The 21,680-nt window shown below is 46.2% G+C and overlaps 1 protein-coding gene across 1 annotated transcript in view; it reads right to left on the bottom strand.

Annotated features, from left to right (window-relative positions):
* XXYLT1 (xyloside xylosyltransferase 1) overlaps positions 1-21,680 on the bottom strand; it is a 144,344-nt gene that overhangs the window by 63,453 nt on the left and 59,211 nt on the right. Inside the window, exon 3 of the mRNA XM_087818227.1 lies at positions 2,611-2,743. Within this exon, the coding sequence (XP_087674353.1) occupies positions 2,611-2,743 (133 nt within the window). The remainder of the gene's footprint in view (positions 1-2,610; positions 2,744-21,680) is intronic.

Genomic DNA, 21,680 nt, shown 5'->3' with positions numbered 1-21,680 from the left:
GGCAGGGCAGCTCCAGGACAGAGTGACCAAAACCAAGGGCTGTGACCCCACAAACTGTGATGGCCAAGTCCAAGGAGACAGAAGCTCAGACAGCCTGCTCACCAGAAGGGCCCAGCTCTGTCTGCCCTTGCTTGGATACTGCTGACTTACTCCCTTCCATTCCCTGATCCTTTTCCTTCCACCCCCTCCTCACAAACACACACACCTAGGCACAGGCTCCAAAGTGGCAGACAACTCAACACTTGACCTTTCAGGCCATAAAGGAGTCTCCAGTTTTCTTGTGAAGATGGAAAAAAGCCATACTCCATTCCCTGTCTGCCCTGGCCGCCACCCAACCATTCCCAGGCCCAGAATATTCAATGGCAATTACCCAGAGTCAGCATGGTACAGATTAGTGCAGGGCTGCCATTTGGAGGCTTAATGAAGGGCCCTTAGAAACATTCAAGCTGGGGGAGAGTAAAAGAGGGGGAGAGGGAAGCATGTGAGGAAGTCCTTCTCTGTGTTGAGTCTGAGTGTGTAAGCCCTGCAAAATGAGCGTTTTTGGACTCTATGACAGTCCTGCAACAAACGGGTCATCTAGTTAAAGGCTCTGCAGGTGAGAAAAACTCAATTTCATTTTGGATCTAAAATCTTTCAGAGACTGCTTTTGAGCAGGCCAGACAATTAAATCAATTTAATTTTCACGGTTTATAAAATCCTAGATCTACAGAAAACATAAATTCTGACCAATTTAAGTGTGATCAGGTTTCCATTTATATTACATAAGAAGATTTCAAGGGCTTGAAGTCATCACTGTTCCAACTGCATTTAATAATTAGCCTGGTTTAAATATTCCAGGGACACTGAGGAGCTCGCGAGCAGACAAGCAACTTCAGGACAGAGGAAAGACAATGAGAGAATGTTGAGGGTCAGAAGAGCTGGATCACAGATGCCAGAGCTGGGAGAGGGAGGTCCGGGAGCATACCTGCTTCCACTCTCAGGCGGGGAGTCAGGGAACCCAAGTACGGTGACAGAGCTGGGGCTAGCACAGAGGACTTTGGACACCCGGTTCAGTGCTCCTCCATCACCTCCTTTCATTAAATCAAGAACCCCAAACATAAGATACACCTTGGATAAAGGTGAGGGAATGAGGCAGGGAGGCTGCTATTGGTTGAATGGCAGGGGTTTGCCCAAACCCTCTCCTGTCCACTCCCTAGAACTGAGTAAGGGGCTCTATTTTGTGACTCCAGGGCAACTTGTGAGAGGATTGTGTCCCGGAGAACAGCCCACAGGCCCAGGAGTTATCAGCTCATTCAGAGGCCTTGCAGGAATTTCCTGTTATGTGATCTGGGTCTTGCAAATAGCCACAACCAAGCCAAGGCTGTCACTTCTTCCTCTCCCTCTTAGGAGAAATGGCTGCTCTTGAGTCACTAGTTGCCTGTGCCCTACAGCGCTCTGAAGACTGGGCCTAGCTCCAAGAATGTCCAAAGGGAGCCAGTATGAGGATCTGCGCTGAGAACAAAGAGCAGGCCAGCCCAGGGGACAGTGAAATCCCAGCTCCAGGAAGCTCGGCTCTGGGTGAGCTATGGCTCTGCCCAGAGGAGAAACAGTCAGCAACATGGAACTCTCTGCACCCAGGGCCATGGGCCTAGTTGTTAACAAAAACCTGCAGGTGCTTCTGATTTCCCTTCATTGTTTTGTTTTGTTTTTTTCCCAACTGTAAGGCATATATTACACACAAAAACGTGCATGCAAACACATGCACAGCTGCCCAGGTAGCTAACTCAAGCACTGTAGCATTCCAGAGGCAATTCCCACCCAGCTCCCCCTTCCTGTCACTCCCCCATCCTCTAGACGTAACCACCATTCTGGCTTTCGGGGAATCATTATAATTTTTACTACTTGTATGTGCATCGCTAAAGATCATAGTTCAGCTTTGTCTGTCAGTGTTACTGTTCACTGTAGCTACTGTTTGCTCACTTTTGTTTCTATACAATATTCAATTGCATGGATATACTTTATCCATTCTGCTATCTATGGACATTTACATTGTTTTCAGTTTTCAGTGACTACAAACAATGCTGCAGTGCATATTCTTAAATATGTCCCCTGGTTCTCAGGTATGGGAGTTTCTCTGTGAAGCACACTTGACAATAAAACACTGCAACACCTGGACTAGGCAATGCCAATCTCTGTTCCAAAGCTGTGCCGCCTTTGCCTTGCTACGAAACACTGATAGACCCACCTGCTTATACAGAGGAGCGGTCACTGGTGACCCAGAGACCAAGAAAGCCTAGTCCATCACCGGACTGGAAAGTTAAAGCTAGATCCTAACACCTCCTCTGTAAGACAAAGCCCAAGATTTTAGAATCCTGAGCTTAACCAGAACCAATAACCAAAACAGCTGAGCTTTCCACAAGAAAAATACCACGAACTCCCCCAGAAGAATGAGATGGCATCTCTGGCTCCAGAGCAAAGCCACCTGCCCATAATATGAACTGTAAGTAATAACTACAAATGGGTCCCGAAGCTATTAAGTGCAGAAAGACTGCACGCTGATAAATCCCAGTCAGCCACAATGACGGGGGGCGGGGGGGGGGGTGCTGGAGTGGCCCCACAGCCGCCACGCACCTGTACACCGGCTGCATCTCTCTTGCGATGCCAATGACGGCGCCTGGCAGGAAACTGTCAAACTCCTCAAACAATTCCCGGATGTTGGTCTTGTACTTTAGGTCTAGGTCCAGCTGAATTATCCGCAGGATCTCTGGAGGAAAGAAAAAGACAACAATAAGACACAGACACACATCCTGGGAGGCCCGGCTATATATAGAAAATGAAGTGGAAGGTACATAATAGGATCCCGGATTATTCTTGCTGTCACTGAAGATTCAAAGTTACCACTGGAAACAAAGGCCCTTCCTTTGCCAGAACTCCCTCCGCAAGACGAAGTCTCCATACACAAATGTCCCGTATCTTTCCTTCCAACTGCAGACACACGTTTCATTTAAACCCAGGTGACCCTGCGCTCCAGTTTCGGCCTGCTGTGCTGGTATAATTGCCGACAGTGCTCTGCCTCACTCTGACACGTTTTGTGGACCCCGTTTAAAATCGGAAGCATGCGGGGTTACTCTCTGGGGCACGGGTGATATACAACCCATGGGAGAAAGAGGCAGGAACTGCTATCGTCTTAGGCTCTTATTAGTGTGTTCAGGAAACCTAAACATGTGTCAAGTTAGACAAACTGAGTCTCACAATTAGCTGGCACTTAAGAGCTGTTTGCTTCCATTGCCTCCAAATAACTCCGGAGCAAGAAGGGGGGAGGGAGGCGTCGGCCAAGTTCATTCTCTCATCCTTCACCCAACCAAGCCTGACTGGGCTCCCACAGATGCTGTCGGTGCCAGTAGGGGACCAGACACCAGCCCTCAAGGAGAGACATGCGGGTGACTAAAAACAGGGAGAGAGGAACTAGTGCTGACATGAAATGGAAGAGGGACTGTGGAAGCTCCAAAGGGGATGCTTGGGGTTAAATGATGAAGAGACACGGTAAGCACTTGGTACCAAGGAGAAAGCCTAACGGAAATCAGACTAAATGAGTGCAAGTTCCAGTTCTGCTGCAGCTGAATTCTGTAATCCTGTGAAAATTAGTTTACTTCTCTAAACTTCAGTTGTTTCATTCGTTACAGTGGAGACGATACAATGTGCCTTGTGAGGCCTAGAAGACGGGACGACAGTGGGAAACGTCACCTACCCAGGCTGTGGAGGCTACAGGGATCCAGGGCTTGGAGAGCAGGAGACTTGCTGAGGCCTGACAACCTAGGAAGACTTAACGAAAGAGGGGGCATGGGCTGGACCCGGCTGTGTGGGCAGCGTGGAGAGGTGACGCAGTACCAGCACCGTCCAGAGCATCGGGCTTCCCAGCAGCCTTTTCGCGCCTGCCCGCTGCAGAGCCTGGCAGCTGCCTGAGGACAGGCTGCCCCTGGAAGCCCTCTGAAGACAGGGACCCTATCGTTGGTGTCTCAGCCTCCATCTGCTCCTTGCATGGGGCTTGGAATCCAGTAAACACTGAGGAATGTGTGTGGAATTTAATTGCCATTCTCTAAATTAGTTTACAAAGAAATCACAGCTTACTATTTAAGAAAAACTGATTCATTTGTTGCTTGTTCTATTTTCCTTTGTGACGCAGAAACAAAACATTAGTTGATATTCTACGTCAGTTTCCTGAAAAGAAAAAGTTACGGTAGGTAAGAATCCAGCTGCCCAGGCCAGAGGAAAGTGAGAGGGCACCAGAGACAGCCCTTGGGGGAGGGGTATAGGAAAATGGGCCCGCCGGGCCAGTGTGGACCCTGCTGCCGGCCTGGCTTCCACACTGCCCGCCCCACACAGAAATGTGAGTGAAACTGCTGCTCTCCCGCCTGCACTAGAAACAGTAACAAGCTAGAAACCAGGAAAGGCGATGACCCCCTTGTGGTGATTCTGCTGCCTCCCAGAAAGCTGCCCTAAACCAGGAGTGGAGACAAGAAACCGGCCACAGGTGGTCTCCAGGAGCCTGCTGCTCTCTGACATGGCTCTGGGAATAGAGAAGAGGAACCCGATGGTGACCTTGGGGAGGAACACTGTGTCCAAGGGACACTGTCCCGGAAAGAGTTGTAGCTATCAAGAAGTCAAAATGGGGGGCCCACAGCGCACCCCCCCCCCCAGCCATGTCTCCTCTTCGGGTCTGTCTCCTGCACTCAAAGCTCCCACACGCAGCTCTTACACAAGGTAGAACAGAGCCCTTCTGAGACTGGGAGAGGATGGCACCATCATCCCAAGCAGAGAAACCACATCACTGCAGGCTCTGTTGATGAAAGAGAGAGTGGTGTGGACACGGGGCATCTGAACAGAGATGGGGAGGCCTCAAAGTTGTTTAGAGGTCATTTGATGGCACTGTCAGGACTATGAGAAAAGGGGGTACTTCCAATAACATCAATGATGGCCACACAGAGGCACCCTTTCTTTGAGTGGTTTTTAAGTGTCCAGCATTGCACAGGCAATAGTCTATTCCTTGTAACCACTCAACATGTTTAGATGAAGAAACAGGGGCTTAGAACAGTTAAAAACAAATAGCCCAAGGTCCACAACAAGTAAGTGTTGGAGCTGGGATCTGTACCTAGCTCTGCTTGACTCCAAAGCCTAGTGTGCTCGTTCCGCAGAGCCCAATTCCCCTTCTGACTGCAGGGGACCTGCAAAGAGGCAGATTTTGGCTCCAATGCTATCCACGCAGGGAACCCAGAAGCATGCAGAAGCGCCAAAGACCTTGATAGACAAAAAGCAGAGCAACAAGCTGGCCAATGTGGAGTTTAAGGGAAGTCCTCCATGTGAAAACAGTAACGTCACTACAACTGAACTCCCAACGGTAGAGAGTCCATTCGGTCCGTCGTTCTTCCTTGAAAGCCCACACGTGCTATGTGTACGCTCTGGTCCTTCAAGGTCATCCAAATCCTACTCTGCAAGGAGCAGCCCGAAAGCCTCCTTCCCTGGCCTGCTTGGACAGGCCCTGGTCAGAAGCAGCTGCCTGCCTCGGGTCACTGCCACCTATGTACCTGTCTCACCACCCTTGCCAGAGAGAATGCTTCTTGAGAAAGAGAATGTGCTGGGAAGGCAGGGCTCAGGGGTATCAGATGTCTCCTGAAGGGACACAGCTCCTTCATTTGGGCAGAGCCCTGGCCTAGTCCCAATAAGCCCCTCAATATACCTGAGCACTTTCCCTGCTCTTTAGGGACTGGCAGAGAGTGAGCCTGGAAAAGTCATGCACAACCCTAAGACAAGGTAATCTGAGCTGCTTTCATTTTTCTATAGCTCTTCATTTGTAAAGCACCTTTCAGGAAGGTTTGCTAAAAGCTGCTAACACGTTTTTCAAGAGGGACTTCACCAACGAGGTCAACTGATCAGGAAGGAAAGCAGCAGCAGCTCCAGCACTAAGTGACCCCTTGCACCGGTGTGGAAAGGCTGACCTGGCTGTGCCCTTTCAGGCTGAGGCAGGAGGACACTCCCTTCCATCCAGGGAGGCGGACAGCCCCAAGCGCAGCCTGCACTGTCATGCGGGCGCCTGTCCAGACTGTTATCCTCTTATGCAATTATGAAAGAAGATGCCAAGTTGTAACTGTCACTGCTGAAAAGAGGAAGATGCTGACTAGGAATGCTGAAATTTATTAGCACAAAGTGTTTTTTAAAGGGCCCTGTTCCTCTGGCCTCTGGTCCTTCATGTAGTCACCGCTCTGTGGAAAACGCACCGAGGGGTTTTATACATAACGCTGAAAGGCTGCTGTGAGAATGAAGCAAGACTGACGTATGGAAGTAGCCACACTGAAGGCCGAGAGGATGCTGTTTGGAGAACAGTTGTAATGGCAGCAGGAGAACCACTGAAATTTAAGGAATAAATAAATAACTGTCCCCAAAACAAGGAGATGAGATCTACAAAGGATGTTTGAGAAAAAGGGGGACTAGACTTCTACAAAACTCAAAGGAATGGTCAGCATCTAAGGCTGGCTGACTGTCCACCCTGTCAGGGTCCTACGAGAAGATAACAAAAAGACAGAGGGCAGAATAATCTAGGATAACAGATCTGAAAGACGGCCTGATAATAAGCGAGGGCAATATACCCATTGTACAGATGGGGAGACTGAGGGCCAAAGAAGGAGGGCTTGTCAGGGGTCACACAGTAGAGCTAAACAGCCAAGTTGATCCCAGAATTCAGGTCTTCTGACTCCCTTAACGAATGCTCATGTTAATTAGCTCCTCCTCCCACATTCACTCCCAATATGGGCCATAAACTCCTAGAGAGCAGAAAACATGGTGTAATGGCCCAAGGGATCATGAACTAGACTTGCTAGCTCATGGAGGACCTGCATACCATCCCATGGAAATGTAAACCTGAAGATAAATAAGTAGTAGCCAAAGAAAGGAAATAAGAGACCTCCATGATTCACACACTTTAAAGCCAGTTTTGGGAAATGAGAAAATTGCTCTCCATGTTCTCATATTAACATCAGGACAGGATGTTAAAAAACAAACCAAACAAACAAACGTTTACATTCTTCTAAGAACACACCTTGAGTTGTGCTAAATTCAAAGGGAGGCAGGAAACTGACTTAACATCCAGGAGCCACCCCTGGATACAAAAACTCAGTGTCTGGTGTGAGAGCCACAGCAACCAGTAATAAAACACTGTCCACCCCTCTGACCCACCACCTCTGTTCTACTTAGACCTGTTCATTCCTGGGAACATGTTTGCTGCTATATCCAATTAGCTGGATGAGGGTCCTTCCAACCAGCTCCTCACAAATCTTCTCATGCACATGTTTAAATCACAAAAACAAGAACTTAAGAATCAGTGTGCACTTGTGGCATTTTCTCAGGTAGAAGGATGCCTGCCACATGAGTAAGGAAAAGTCCTATGTGGGCACCTGGTGTCTGAGGAAAACACTTGTGCTGGGCATCCTCCTTGGTGAGCTCAAATGCCTGATGCTGGCTGACCAGGCCTCTTGGTAGAAGAGAGAACATACAAGAGCTTCCAGCATTCCCACTTCATGCGTCAGCAGTTGGAGTTTGTTTGTTTTGTTGATTTTAGAGAGAGAGAAACATAGATTTGTCACTCCACCTATGTATGTATTCATTGGTTGCTTCTTGAATGTGCCCTGACCGGAGAGCGATCCGGCAACCTTGGTGTATCAGGACGATGTTCCAACCAACTGAGCTAACCAGTCAGGGCTACTTGGAGCTTTAAACACCGGTTTCCATGGAGGATGAGTGTTTGCAACAGATCAGGCAGGCTGAGTTGAGCTATTTCAGGAAATGGAAGAATTGCTGCCTCCAGGGTACAGAAAGTGGTTCAGGGGTCCTGGCTGAAACCCCCAACCACAGAACCGATGAACGTTGACCACAAGACAGGAGCCACTAAGATATGTCAACTCAAAGTGGGAAAAGATACTAAGGATCTAGGTGGGCTAGCTCTTATTTGAGACACAATTTCACTTGAACTTCAACTCTGGGAGGTAAAGTCAAGAGTGTGGTACCATCTTCACAAGGGGACATGTCTGCTCACCTCATCCTCTCATGCTCCACTTTCAGGCTAATGAATAGTGCCACTTGGTTCTAGCAAGTTGGAAACGAAAAGACAAGATTGAAAGTGCTGGCTAAAGATGTAGCCTTCAAGACCTTCGTGATCCCATTGCCATCACCACCACCCTGGCCCTGGACAGCACCAAGGAGGCTCCTGGGCACCCAGGTGATTGTTCTCAGGGTTCAGGAAGCCCATACCTGCTGCCGGCATCTGAGGCCCTGAGCTGGGCCAGAGGCTCGATTCCTCTACACAAGTGCACTGCACAAGGCAACGCTCATGCCCTTAGAACCAGCTGGGAAGTTCCCAAGTCAACATTCCCCTGTGGAAACAGGCTTGGGACAGCTCATCATCAGCCTCCAATTAAACCAGCCACAAGGCATGTCATCTGACCAGAGATGGAATTACAACCCAGAGTGAGTAATTAATGATCCTCGAAAACAAACAAAAGGAGGGGGAAAGCCTCCTTTCCTCTCTCCTCCCTCCTCCTATTCCCCAAAACAGTTCCTGATAGACAACTGTTAACAAGCACAAAACAGCATCAACAAAACAGATCAGGAAATTATGAAAAGATATGCTTCAGTAAGCACTGGGCCACCATCCTGGGCATCCTGCAGGCATTCTCCAAAGGGCAAATTAACCATGCAGGCACCTTCTCTAGTTTCTATTTTGAAAGAGCTTCAGAGCTTCCTGGAGATAAATATTTATAACACATCAGAGGGTTTTAATCTCAGAACATCAGTGCAAGCTTTCCACTAACCGGGAGAGGGTTCAAGGGGAAGGGGAAATCATGACAACCCCAAGCTATGTGGGGTGTCACAGGGCTGAGGACCTGGAAGCAGCTGTGTGGGAGGGAGCTTTGTCTGCTTGGAAATATTGCAGCAATTTGCCACCTGCTTTATCATCCTCTGGAGCCTTTTAATTGCTGGTCAGCAGCACCTCTGGCCTACAGGAGCCAAAAAGGGCAAATGAGAAGGGGTGGAGATTTCCTCTAATGGTAAGAGGCTCACAACCCAAGAGGAGCTGTTTTGAGGCCACAGGACAGGCACAGTCCTGATGTACTACACCAGCCACAGCAGACGGGCTTCTCCCGCTGGAGGGACTCAGTGGAGAGCCCACCACTGCATGGCATAAACCCAAGCTGTGTCCCTGAGGGAGTGGAGTTGGCTGTGATGGTTCTACATTGACAGAGAACTGGCGTCACTTCCCAAATGGGCCCTTCTCTGTCCCTCAAAGCCCCCCTCCATTCCCTTTGCTGTGTCAGACCCAGCTGCAGGACAGCTGGCTGACTATAGAAATAGCTGCTATGAAGGACAGAGTGGACTATGCCAAGGGTCCAAGGCCTTGGGCACAGATTCCTGGGGCTCCTCCAACCTGGTCAGCCAAACGCTCACTCTGTAAATGCAGGGAGAGGGTGTCTGTGGGCCAGGCCCACACCGACTCAGCTTGTGAACCTCCACTACACTTCTGCCAGATGGGTTTTAGTACCTCCCGTTTTCAAATGAGGAACCTGAAGCTCAGAGAGTTTTGGCAACTTGTCTACAATGACCTAGCACAGAAGCAGCAGAGTTGAAAGCAAGCACAGATTTGTACCACTCGATAGTTGGATCCAGTATCTTTGAAGTCCCTTTTAAAATCCACTATCTTTAAACCAAGAAATGCTGCCACCTCAAGGATGAAGAGAGCAAACAGCTCCAGATCACCTGGTGCACTGAGGGGACCTCCCCATGGCCTTCAACCCCTCCCTCAAGACCTTTTCCCCAAGCAGCTATCGGGGTTCACTTTCACTGAGCAGAGACCACTGGAGAAATTTCAGGGGAAAAGGGTTCAATGCCACAAATGTAAGCTGAAAGGAAGTTGTTGGGTTTTTTTGTTTTTTTAATATGTCTTTATTGATTTCTGAGAGAGGAAGGGAGAGGGAGAGAGAGAGATAGAAACATCAATGATGAGAGAGTCATTGATCGGCTGCCTCCTGCACACCCCCGACTGGGGATCGAGCCCGCAACCCAGGCATGTGGCCTGACTGGGAATCAAACTACAATCTCCTGGATCCTAGGTAGATGCTCAACTGCTGAGCCATGCCGGCTGGGCGAAAGGAAGTTGTTAAGGACAATAGCCAATGTGAATAAATATATTCATTTAATCATCCAAATGCTCCGAGAGTGGTATTATTTCTGCCTGACCAATGGAGAAATGAAGAAGTGTGGTAATCAAGCTCACGTGGCTGGTAAGGAGCAGGAGCTGGAATTCACACTCAGATGTGTTGGGCTGTGAAGCACATGCTGGCCCTTCCTCCCCATGCTACCCCGTCTTCGGGCCTCTGGACAGCCAGGATACGACTCTCACTCCATTCTGCAGGCACTGCTCAGCCAGGAAGTCCCTGACTGTCCCCTGTGCTAATCTATGTTTTCCACATTAGCAGCCTGCCCCACCTCTGAGGGAGGAGTGAACGGAGGAAATGGAGTTCATAACAGTGATTTATACAACCTGTTAGCAGCTCTGGTGAAAGGTTCTGTGGCCAAGAGGTTGAAATTAATGATCATAGTCAGTTTATGTATAAGCTATACAACAAATTCTTTCTTCTAGCCCTACTCACCCCCTCTCAAAATTAAGCCTGGAAAACAATGTTAGCTATGGCTCAGCCACAACATTTTTTATAACTATCAGCTCCTATTTGTGGACAAAACAAAGCAAATTATTATAAAAAGACATGGTTTTGCTTCGCAACAGTATAACACGAGTCTCCTCCCTCACCCTTAGCACCTTCTGTGACTGGGTATTAATCATATCCTTTAGGACAGGGCAGAACTTATTTCCAACCAGGCTGAAAAACTTTAGGGACGTATAAAATAAGATGACAGATGCAACACCTGGCCTCCATTTTCCTCTTGCTTCTATTGCCAATGTGAAATTACAGTTCATGATCTTCTCTATGGAGTTCAATGTGCAGGGGAAATTGAATTTCAGGTTTGGAAAGCAGAATCCCCCTTTCTCTCATTTTCATGGTATAGATGTCCATAGTCCCTGCTGGCCTGTCCACAGCTTATAGCTCTCTGGTGTCTGTTACAGACTTTATTTTTTTTGTCTCCAAAAGTATAAGCTCTCCTTCCTGTTTGGGGCAGGACCACATTCCGATTGTTCACCAACAAAGACTGAAGCCTGGTCTTCGCTCTTCACCAGCAAGCTTTCTGCATAGACCCCTGGTAAAAGCAGCTGTAGAGAGCAGTCCTCTTTGGCAGAATTAACAGGTGCTTTTTGGAAATAGAGATACAGCTACTACTGGTCTGCCTGAATGGTCATAGCTCAACTTTGCAAGTCCCTAATTCTGAGGTTCTTTATTATATCTCCTCTCCTCTGCCCTCTCTCTACACTTAGGCTGCAGGGCTCCTCTGCCTCCTCTCTAGCTGATTAGAGCAGAAGGCCCTGAAACTAAGAGAAGCTTACACAAGAAGGCTAAGTAGGCCCAGCCGGGCGTGGCTCAGTGGCTGAGCATCGACCTAGTATCCAGGAGACCAGGGTTCGATTCCTGGTCAGGGCACATGCCTGCGTTGGGGGCTGCAGCCAATGACTCTCTCATCATTGGTATTTTTATCTCTCTCTCCCTTCCTCTCTCTGAAATCAATAAAGATATATTAAAAAGAAAGAAAAAAGAAGAAGGCTAAGTGGGCTCAGGCAGAGAAGAGCCGATTTCTCCCAAGAAGAAGAAGCCTGCTCTCAGGCACAGCCCCAACTTTCCCCTGGGACCACAAAGGAGTTGAGGAAGAGTGGCCTCACATCACTCCTTGGGCCCAGAAATCCACGTCATGCAGTGTTTAAGGAGAAAAACCAGTTTCTCTACTTTAGGAACCCAGAAATACTTTTCTGAGATTTATATGTAAAGAACTGCCCATTCTCTTATCTTTTGCAGCAGGAGAAAAAGTACATACAGTTTTAATCTTTTCAGGAGCAACATCTGCTCCCCTGTGACAGTCTGCAAACCAACTTGCCAAGAGTCAAATGGCCCCACAGGTTCCTGTCTCCTGAGCCAGGCCTCTTTTGCCAAAAGGCCATGGAACTTTATTGATTTTTATGCAACATTTTTTAAAAAATGAACTACCTATCAGCATGTACAAAATGATGAGGTTCCTATATGCCAGATACTGGGCTAGGTATTTTTATGTATTTTACTTTATTTAAGTCTTACAAGTAGAGTTTATTGTGCCCATTTTATAGTTTTCTCCTACCAAAGGTACAGTCTATGTTTCACTGCTTTCATCCCTATTTACCAAGGTTAAGAGGAGCCCCTCCTAATATGGACTCTTATTAGAATCCTGCTTACTTTGACTCTAATAAGAATTAGCCAAAAGCATGGAAAAGTGAAAAGAATGGCCCATGATCTGGGAGTCCAGATTCCAATGTTCATTTAAAACACAACTTTCCTTCCTATGGAGCAGAGGTCCCCAAGAAACTCTCTTTTAAATTTGTTCCCATCACAGACCCTACAACTGAAAAGATTCTGTCTACCAAATTGTATTTATTAAGCACTAATTAATTCATTCTGCTAGTTTAATTAAATTTTAATTTCATTTAATTAATTTAGTTTCTTTTTTAATTAAATAGAATTTAAGTTATGTTTTAATTTTTTAATTAAAGACATGACATACAATGCCAAACTGACATAACTGCAGATGAAAGCTAAAAAAAAAAAGATTTAACCTCTAAATATTTCAATGTGTACTTCCTAAGAAACAAGGACACTCTCATAAGAACAGTACAACCACCAAAACCAGGAAATTAATATGAATACATCATCATCATTTAATCTAAAGTCCCATTCAAAATTTGTCAATTTCCCAAATATAGCTGTCATGTCTCTTCAATCCGAAATAGCTCCTCACTCTTTGTCTTCTGTGACCTAGGACAATTTGAGGAATACAGGCCAATTATTTAGTAAAATCTCAGTCTGGCTTTGCCTAACGTTTCCTTATGCTTAGAATCGGGGTATGCATCTTGCTCAAGAACAGCACAGAAGTGATGCTGTGGTCTTCTCTGTCATATCAGGAGGTACAGCATGTCCATCTGTCTGTCCTGTTACTGGTGATGTTAATTTTGATCACTGTAAAGTTACCACTTTTTTTCTTCATAACAACAGCATTATGTGGGGAACATTTTGAGACTGTAAAAATATCCTATTTCTGAACATATTTTTACCTGCTGGTTCAGCATCCATTGATTCTTCTTATCTGAATAAATTCTTACTATAATGGTTGTCACCAAATGGTGACTTTCTAATGCCTTCATTTCTTCCGCATTCATTCATTGGCATTCTACTGTAAAGAAGAACTTTCTGTCATCGCACTTTCTGTAGGTCGCCCCAAGCGAACTCCTCCCTGACTGGAAGGCTTGGTGCTGCCTGCTGCAGGGCAGGGAAAATGGACAAGGAAGGAGTGTCAGAACTGCCATTGTTGTGGCTAAGGGCTCATCGTCCGAGCAATGATCCCCCTGAAACATCTTCAGCAGCACCAGGCTAGGGGGTCCTCGCTCACTCTTACAGAAATAAATAAGTGAATAAGGAAATAAGCAGGCAATGACTACATATCAAAGGTACTTTTATTTTTATTTTTTTTAAATATATCTTTATTGATTTCAGAGAGAGGAAAGGAGAGGGAAAGAGAAAGATAGAAACATCAATGATGAGAGAGCCATTGATCAAGCCCACAACTGGGGCATGTGCCCTGACCGGGAATCAAACCCCGATCTCCTGGATCCTAGGTCGACGCTCAACCGCTGAGCCATGCCTGGCCGGGCTCAAAGGTACTTTTAGAAGGCAAGGCCAGACTAATTTTTCCTTCCCCTATTTTTTTAAACAAGTCTGTAATGGGCTCTGCCTTATTTAACGAAATGTGAACTCAGGAACTTGAGGTGAGTGTAAATAGACAGGGGGCACTGGGTTAGAGCCCTAGCTCTGCCACTATGTCCAACCTTGGGCAAGCTACTCCCCCTCTGGGAATCAGTTAGAATGATGCTCCCTGAGACCCCTCCCAGCCCTGCCACCTTGTCATTCTAACAGAGGTGGCCTTTTTCCCTTACTCATAATTATCCAACTGCTCGTTCGCAGAATAGCACAAATACATATCAGGCACAGAAGATATGCCTCACTGTGATGACCTCAGCCATGCCAAGCCAAGTACCTAAAGTCCCTACTGTTTGCCGAGTACTATGGCAAGTGCGGAGGAGGTTCAGAAATGAATGGCATTGTTCCTAGCCTCAGAACCTGAAAACACAGTAGGATTTTCACTATATATTCTCTGCTGCTGCCACTGCCACTACTGTTTCCAGTTTTCCCATATCACCATTCTTCATGGCTATTAAATATTACCATATAGAAACAAACATTTATTTAGTACCTGCTATGTGTAAGACACTGGGTTTTTTCAAATCTCCAACTTCCCTTTAACAAATGTAGAAAACTAAACAGTAGCCAAAAAACTTCCGTAAGTGCACACAGTGAGTGAGTGACCAAGCAGAAATGCTACACGTAGAGCCCTAGAGTCTGAGTTCTCTTGCCTCAACACGCCTTTAAATGGGTTTACTTTGAACTTAGCCCATACCCTTGCCAGCTAACTGTTGCTGTGTAACAAACCACCCCCAAAACTTAGTAGCTTAAATAGTTTAAGATTATCCTTCGTGATTCCGTGGGTCAACTAGTCTTAGCTGGGCAGTCCTCTCATGGGGTTTCTCACATGTCACCAGAACACAGCAGCTGAGGCCATAGTCACCTAGAGGCTCAGCCAGGCTGGACATCCATAGTACATACATTGCTAGCAGGTGACACTAGCTGTCGGCAAAGAGCTTAGTGGGGGCTGTCAACCAGAGCACTTTCACGTGGGCTCTCCCTGGGTTCTGGCTTCACCCAGCATGGCAGCTGGATTCCACAAGGGCACTTGCCAAGAACAAGTGTTCCAGGAGACCCAGGCTGAAACCACAAGGACCCTGGTGAATGAACCTCGGAAGTCATCCTGCATCACTTCCACTATATCCCAGAAACAAGTTTCAGAGACAGCCCAATTCAAGGAGAAGGTACTGGGAGGCATGGCTCTTTCAGAGGTCATCTTTGAAGACCAGCTCCACCCCATAGTGAATTATGGATTGTTATTTTAAATTTCTTCCTTGTACTATTCTAAATTTTCTATAATATATATGTATTCTTTTGTAATCACAGAAATAAATATTTTAAAACATATAATAGCCCAGCTGGGCATGGCTTAGTGGTTAAGCATCGACCTAGGATCCAGGAGATCGTGGTTTGATTCCCAGTCAGGGCACATGCCTGGGATGCAGGCTCAATCCCCAGTTGGGGGCATGCAGGAGGCAGCTGATCAATAACAACTCTCTCATCATTGATGTTTCAACTCTCTCTCTCCCTCTCCCTTCCTCTCTCTGAAATCAATAAAGATATATTTTAAAGAAAAACTAAAATCATATAATATACACCCTGGCCAGTATGGCTCAGTTGGTTGGAGCATCATCCCATACACCAAAAGGTTGCAGGTTCGATGCCCGGTCAGTGCACATGCAGGAGGCAACAAATCAATGTTTCTCTCTCACATTGATGTTTTTCTCTCTCCTTCTCTCTCTCTCTCTCTCTATCCCCCCCTCCCCCTTCTCCTCTCTCTAAAATGAATAAGCATATCCTCAGGTAAGGATTTAAAAATATATATATGATTATCAGTATGTCAAATATATGTTAATATATTATGTATCTATATGTGTGTGTATACATATACACAACAAATGAAACTAGAAGAAAATATGCAATTTAAAATTTTTTTCATCTTTTAAAATGGATATGTATTGTTTTTAAATTTAAAATATTTTCAAAGGGACTAATTACCCCATAGAAAATATTCATTTTCTGGCAATGTATATTAGATTTAAGGCATTTTGTCATGACCTCAAGTTTCTTTAGAATTCCTTCTCAAGGTGGCCAGATTTACCCACTTTTATAATCTTTTTCCTAAGGCAAGTCCATCCAGAAACTTCTGCCTTTTCTGGGTTTCTAGATGCATTTCTTTTAAAGAAAAAGCAAACAATAAGCTGGGAGTTAGTCTCATCTCGTTCCCCTTTCCTGTCATTTACCTAATTGTATTTGTGCTACATTTTCCTCTTGCCACATACGTGGAAATTGGAAATCGAAGGCAAATGGCAGCCTTTGGGTGTCGGAGCAGCTCAGAAGAACCCTCAAGTCAAATGGGTGAGTCTTTCTCTCAGAGACCAATTTGCCTTCTCAGAGCTCCAGGCCTAGAGGAATTCAAATAAGAGAGAGCAGCCTTAGAGAGACCTGAGGACACAAGATCACAAACTCCCCTCCTCCCAGGTAAGAGACTGCAAACCCCACATGGACACTAAGGGTTGAAGCCAGTAAAGCTACCACTGCCCAAAACAGAGACCATCTAAACCCAACACAAAAGGCAGCTGGGGTCTCGCTCTGAGTCACATCCACTAAAGGACACTGGTGAGTCTGGATTGGAAACTTCTGGAATCGAGTATAAAGAGAATGGGGAACCTGGGCAGGAGACAACAAAAGTTGGACTGAGTTTTCCTGGTGGTCCCACCTTTCCAAAGGAGGGCAGCTTCCAACTAGCCAGGCACCAGAGTCTGTCGCCAGAGTCCACGCAAGTCAGTGGCTCAGGGAGCTTGGGGAGGCCAATTTGTTGAGTCATTCAGTGCTATTTTTACCCACTTTCCAAACCATAAACCCACACTTCACATTTCATTGTTTTGGGTGGATTAAGATTTTTGACTTGGCCTTTCTTGTGGTTTAATTTCCTGTGTGCCTGTATGAAGGGAAAACTTCAGCATTCCTACGGAAACAAGACACTTCACCCTTCTGGCGGGATGGTGTCCAGATTATTGGCATCATGACTGCTCTCTAGACCTATGCTGCTCTAATGAAGCACTGAGGTCGCGACCTGGCCCTTCTCTCCTCTACCCACAGGTCAGCGTTTATGGTCTGGCTCCTGGAATAGCAGCTCAGGGCAAATTGGCTTTATGGATGTTTCAGTTCAATATTAGGAGATGAAGTTGCCTTGTGCAACTCACACGACAGTTAAGTGTGATGTGACATTAGAATCATGAGTGATCAATACCCAGGTAAGAGTGTGGTAACTGCCACTGATGGATGAGTTGAACAGTCTTAAAACAATTCCCAAATGATTTCAATTATAAAACCAGGCATGATTATGTGGTCACAGAAATAGCAAACACATGCCAGAAGAAAAGAGAATGTTCCTTTTCTGTGAAAGCTAGGATGAGTTTCATTTTCTTTTTAAACCCCTTTTACCTCCACTCATATCTAAAGTAGTCATAACGCTTGGAAACTTTAATTCCTTTAATATAAACAATCTCTCCAAAGTCCAGGGTCTTCCTGACTGCCAGGAATCCTGACAGTCAAGCTCAGGCAGAGCTCTGGTTTTCTGTTCAAAGATAGAGCCCTTTTCCTTTTTAAAGGGAAAACCTGGATCTGCACCAAATTTTCCTTCTGCATCTAATGAGAGGCTTGAGATGCTATAATAAACACGGAAACTGAATGTTGCCAGAAGAAGTAAACTGCTCAGGAGGGAAAACACTTCCCCAGGAAACTGAGAGCTGGACACTGCCCAGTGGGAGCCCCTCTCCCAGCCCAGGGACAGATCCTCTGAGTGCTCATCCCACCAACAGCACACATGGCGGGTGACGCACTGCACAGTTCTAAGACATTAGAACCCTTCCTGTTGATGACAAACAATGTTGCATTCTTTCAATCAACAAATATTTATTACCCTACTATATGCCAGGCGCTGTTCTCACCACTACAGATACAGTGGGGGAAAGACAGACATGGGGCCCTCCTTTCCTATGACTCACAGTCTGGACAAGATAACTTCAGACAACAGTAAGAGCTGTGGAGAAAAGAAAACAGAGTGATGGGATGCAACGTGATATTGTGAGGGGCTACTGAAGTTTGGGAAGACAGGAAAAGCCTTTGAAACAGCTAACATTTGAGCTGAGACCTGAAAGACGAAGAAACAGAAATGCAAAGATCTAAGAGAAGAGAGGGCAAAGGGAACCACAAGTGAAAAATCGGAGAATGCCTTCAGCACATTAGAGTGAAAAAGGGGCGAGAGGTGTGAAAGTGTGGGTGGGGAGCTGGGCAGGCAGCAGACCCACTGAGGGGCTTCAGCAGGGAGAGAAGTCGCCTCATTGGGCAACCTCCCTGCTCTGCAGACTTGGAAGCTCTCTGTGCCTCTGTCCCGGGCATGGGGTCCTGGTACCTAATTTGATTGTGCCCCTTTGACACTCTGGCTCTCTGGGCTGTGCTCCCAGTGGTTCTTGAAAGACATAAGCCCACTCACTCCTGTTTAGGGAGCTGCTTCTCTCCATCACCTGACTTTTATGAGGCTGGTATCCAAAGACAGAGGATGTGGCTGCTGCTCCTCAAGGAGGATGATGTCAGGAAGGCTTAGGGACATGTGACTCTCCCTCCCCAAAGTCTCTCTTATTATCACCATCTGGTTCTGGTCCTGGCCTCGGCTCTCCTTGGTGCTATCACCAAAGCAATTCCTTTCCTCTCACCAAATGAGCTGGACAAAGCTGCCCATTCAGGCAAACCAGGGCATAACGAGGGTGGAAAAATAGCACAGCCAGTCCCCTACCCCACCCACATGTTAGTATACTGGAGAAATCCAGTTAAATGACCTTCAAGAGCAAGCAGAAATAACAGAAAAGCAGCCATAAAAGAACTCTATGCATAAAACAGCAAACTATAGAGGAGTTGTGGGGGGGGGGGGGGGGAGGAGGGGGCCTGTGTGTGTTTAAGTCATTCAATTATTAGTTGTATAAATATATAATATTTGGCACTCTGACTAGTAAAAGCAAAACAAGATCCCTGCCCTCAAACTGCTTATATGCTAGTGATAGAGATTCAATAATGACAACAACCATAACCCAAAAAAGCCTGTGACCAGTGTCCAGGAAGGGAGAGGGGCAGAGTTGTGGCACAGTGAGGGGGCGGCTTTTGAAAAGACAGTGTTCGGTTGGGCCTTGTCCTATTCAGCCCAGGCTGCCCTAACAAAATGCCACAGTGGGTGGCTTAAACAACAGACACTGATTTTCACACAGTTCTTAGAGTCCATGGTCAAGGTGCTAGCCAATTCAGTTTCTAATAAGAGCTCTCTTCCTGGCTTGTAAATAGCCACCTTCTCACTTTGTCCTCACAGACCCTTTGTCTCGCTCTTCTGTCACTCCCTCTTTGGTAAGGACAGCAATCCCACTGAACCAGGGCCCCAACCTGATGACCTCGTTTAACCCTAATTACCTCCCCAAGGCCTGTGTCCAAACACCGTCACGTTGGAAGTGGGTTTCAACATATGAATCTGCTGTGGGGGGAGGGACAACAATTCAGTCCATAACAGGCTTTGAAAGAGATATGAACCAGAGTCTTTCTACGTGGGAAATGGAATTACAGAAGGAGAGACCAGCGAAAAAGGAGGGACTGGGAGCCTGGAAGATTTGTAAGGAGAACAGAAAGCAAGCCATTATGAGTAAAGGACATGTGAGAGGCATGAAGGAGACGAGGCCACAAAGGCAGTCTGGGACAAGTTACAGGGATTCCAGTGCCACGCTTTGGCAGGAAAGTCAAGGACTTTAAGGATCAGAAGATGACAGGATCAGGCCTGCACAGGTCAAAGGTCTTCCAGGCTGCAGTGTGGATGCCAGACTGAAGAGGGAGATGTTCAGGGGCTGCTGCAATCATCAGGACAGAGAGGATGAGGTTCTGAATTAAGCCTGGCTCTGAGTGGTGTGATGCTACAGACAGGCGACTGGAGCCCACCCTGGGCGGTAGAGAACAAAGGTGAGGTCCCCATATCCAGGGCTGCCTCACCCAAACTCCTCCCTGAGCACCAAGAATCTGGACAAAAACAGTTCCCTGTTCTCACACTGCCCAGTGAGGAGGCCCGGGTACAGCGGGGCATTGCCAGCTAGGAGGTGGGCCACACAGTCACTTGTGGCCACAAAGGGAGTGCTCACAAGTAAAAAGTGGGGGCATCATTTCAAAGCTCCTTCATTTTCCTTTCTGTTTTTCAAACATTCAGTGACCTTCCCATTTTTCCAAAATCCCTTCCTTCCACCATCCCCACCATAGCAGTCAAATAACACAGGATAAAATACAGGCTCCAGGGAATCATAGTAAAAGGTATCTGTTTGAGTACAAATTGGTAGTTACAAAATACTCATGGGAATGTAAGGTTCTGCATAGGAAATATAGTCAATAATACTTTAATAACTACATATGGTGACAGGTAGGTACTGGAAATACCAGGAGGAGAGCACTTTGGAAAGTATACGATTCTCTGACCACTATGCTGCACACCTGAAACTAATACAAAAATAATACTGAATGTAAAGTGTGATTGAAAATTTTTTTTATTTTTTAAATGGCATTATAATTAGATATTTGAATAGGTAATGATATTAAAGATTTGTTATTTCAGGTGTGATAGTGATTTTAACTGTTAAGAGTCCTTGCCCTGGCCAGCGTGGCTCAGTTGGTTGGAGCATCAACCATGTATTGAAAGGTTGCCGGTTCAATTCTGGGTCAGGGCACATACCTAGGTTGCAGGTTCAGTCTCCAATGGGGGCATGTATGGGAGCAACCAATTTATGTTTCTCTCTCTCTCCCTCCCCTCCCCTCTATCTAAAAATCAATAACACATCCTCAGTCAAGGATTAAAAAAAAATTTTTAAGAGTCCTTATTTTTTAGAGATACACACCAAAACATTTGCAGATGGGGTTGCTTTAAAATAATATGGAGGAAGCAGATTAATGGGTAGGTTAATGGGTATGGGGCTTCCTATGGAGGGGATAATAATAGCATCCTGGAACTAGATAGAGGTGATGGTTTCACAGCGTTGGGAATGTGCTAAATATCACTAATGTGAATTTTATGTTATGTGCATTTACCACAATAAAAAAAATAATGGGGGAGACAGGATATGGAGCTGAGATGAAATAAGATTGGCCATAAATTGCTAATTGTTGATGGGTGAGTGACAAGAACATGGGACTCTATGTGTACATGCATATATAAATGTATGTAATTTATTGGAAAGTTTCACAAAAAAAGAAAGTTTCCATAATAAAAAGTTGTATTTTAAAAGAGGAATCTCTTTGAATGAAGTGAGCTTCTATTTAGAAAGCAGGAGCTGACCCACTACCCATTCAGCACCTGCCACCCAAGTCACTCCTGTTGTCTATCAGAGGCCATGACCCCCTTTCGCTGAAGGATGGTGACCAGATGTCACTCCTGGGATGTTTTTCACAGGTGACCAGTGGCTCATAGACCCTGTGCCAGCAGTAACGCTGCAAGCAGTCTTTGGCTCCCTCACTTTGCAGGGAACAGTCACTCAGCTGTTAAGACAGGAAGCCTACGGCACAAGGAAGACACCAGGCCATGTAGACACCACTCCGGTGATCATTTTTTTAAATGAAGATGGTAAATCATCCCATTTGTCAGCTGCATATAAACCAAGTTTCGTGGAAACCACCTGGATACTGACAGTCAGGACACCTGTGTCCCCAGAC

This window comes from Miniopterus natalensis, chromosome 6 (genome assembly GCF_054644295.1).
Source record: "Miniopterus natalensis isolate mMinNat1 chromosome 6, mMinNat1.hap1, whole genome shotgun sequence".
Taxonomy (NCBI): domain Eukaryota; kingdom Metazoa; phylum Chordata; class Mammalia; order Chiroptera; family Miniopteridae; genus Miniopterus; species Miniopterus natalensis.
The sequence above is the reverse complement of the archived record's forward strand: the minus strand, read 5'-3'. Positions and strand labels throughout refer to the sequence as shown.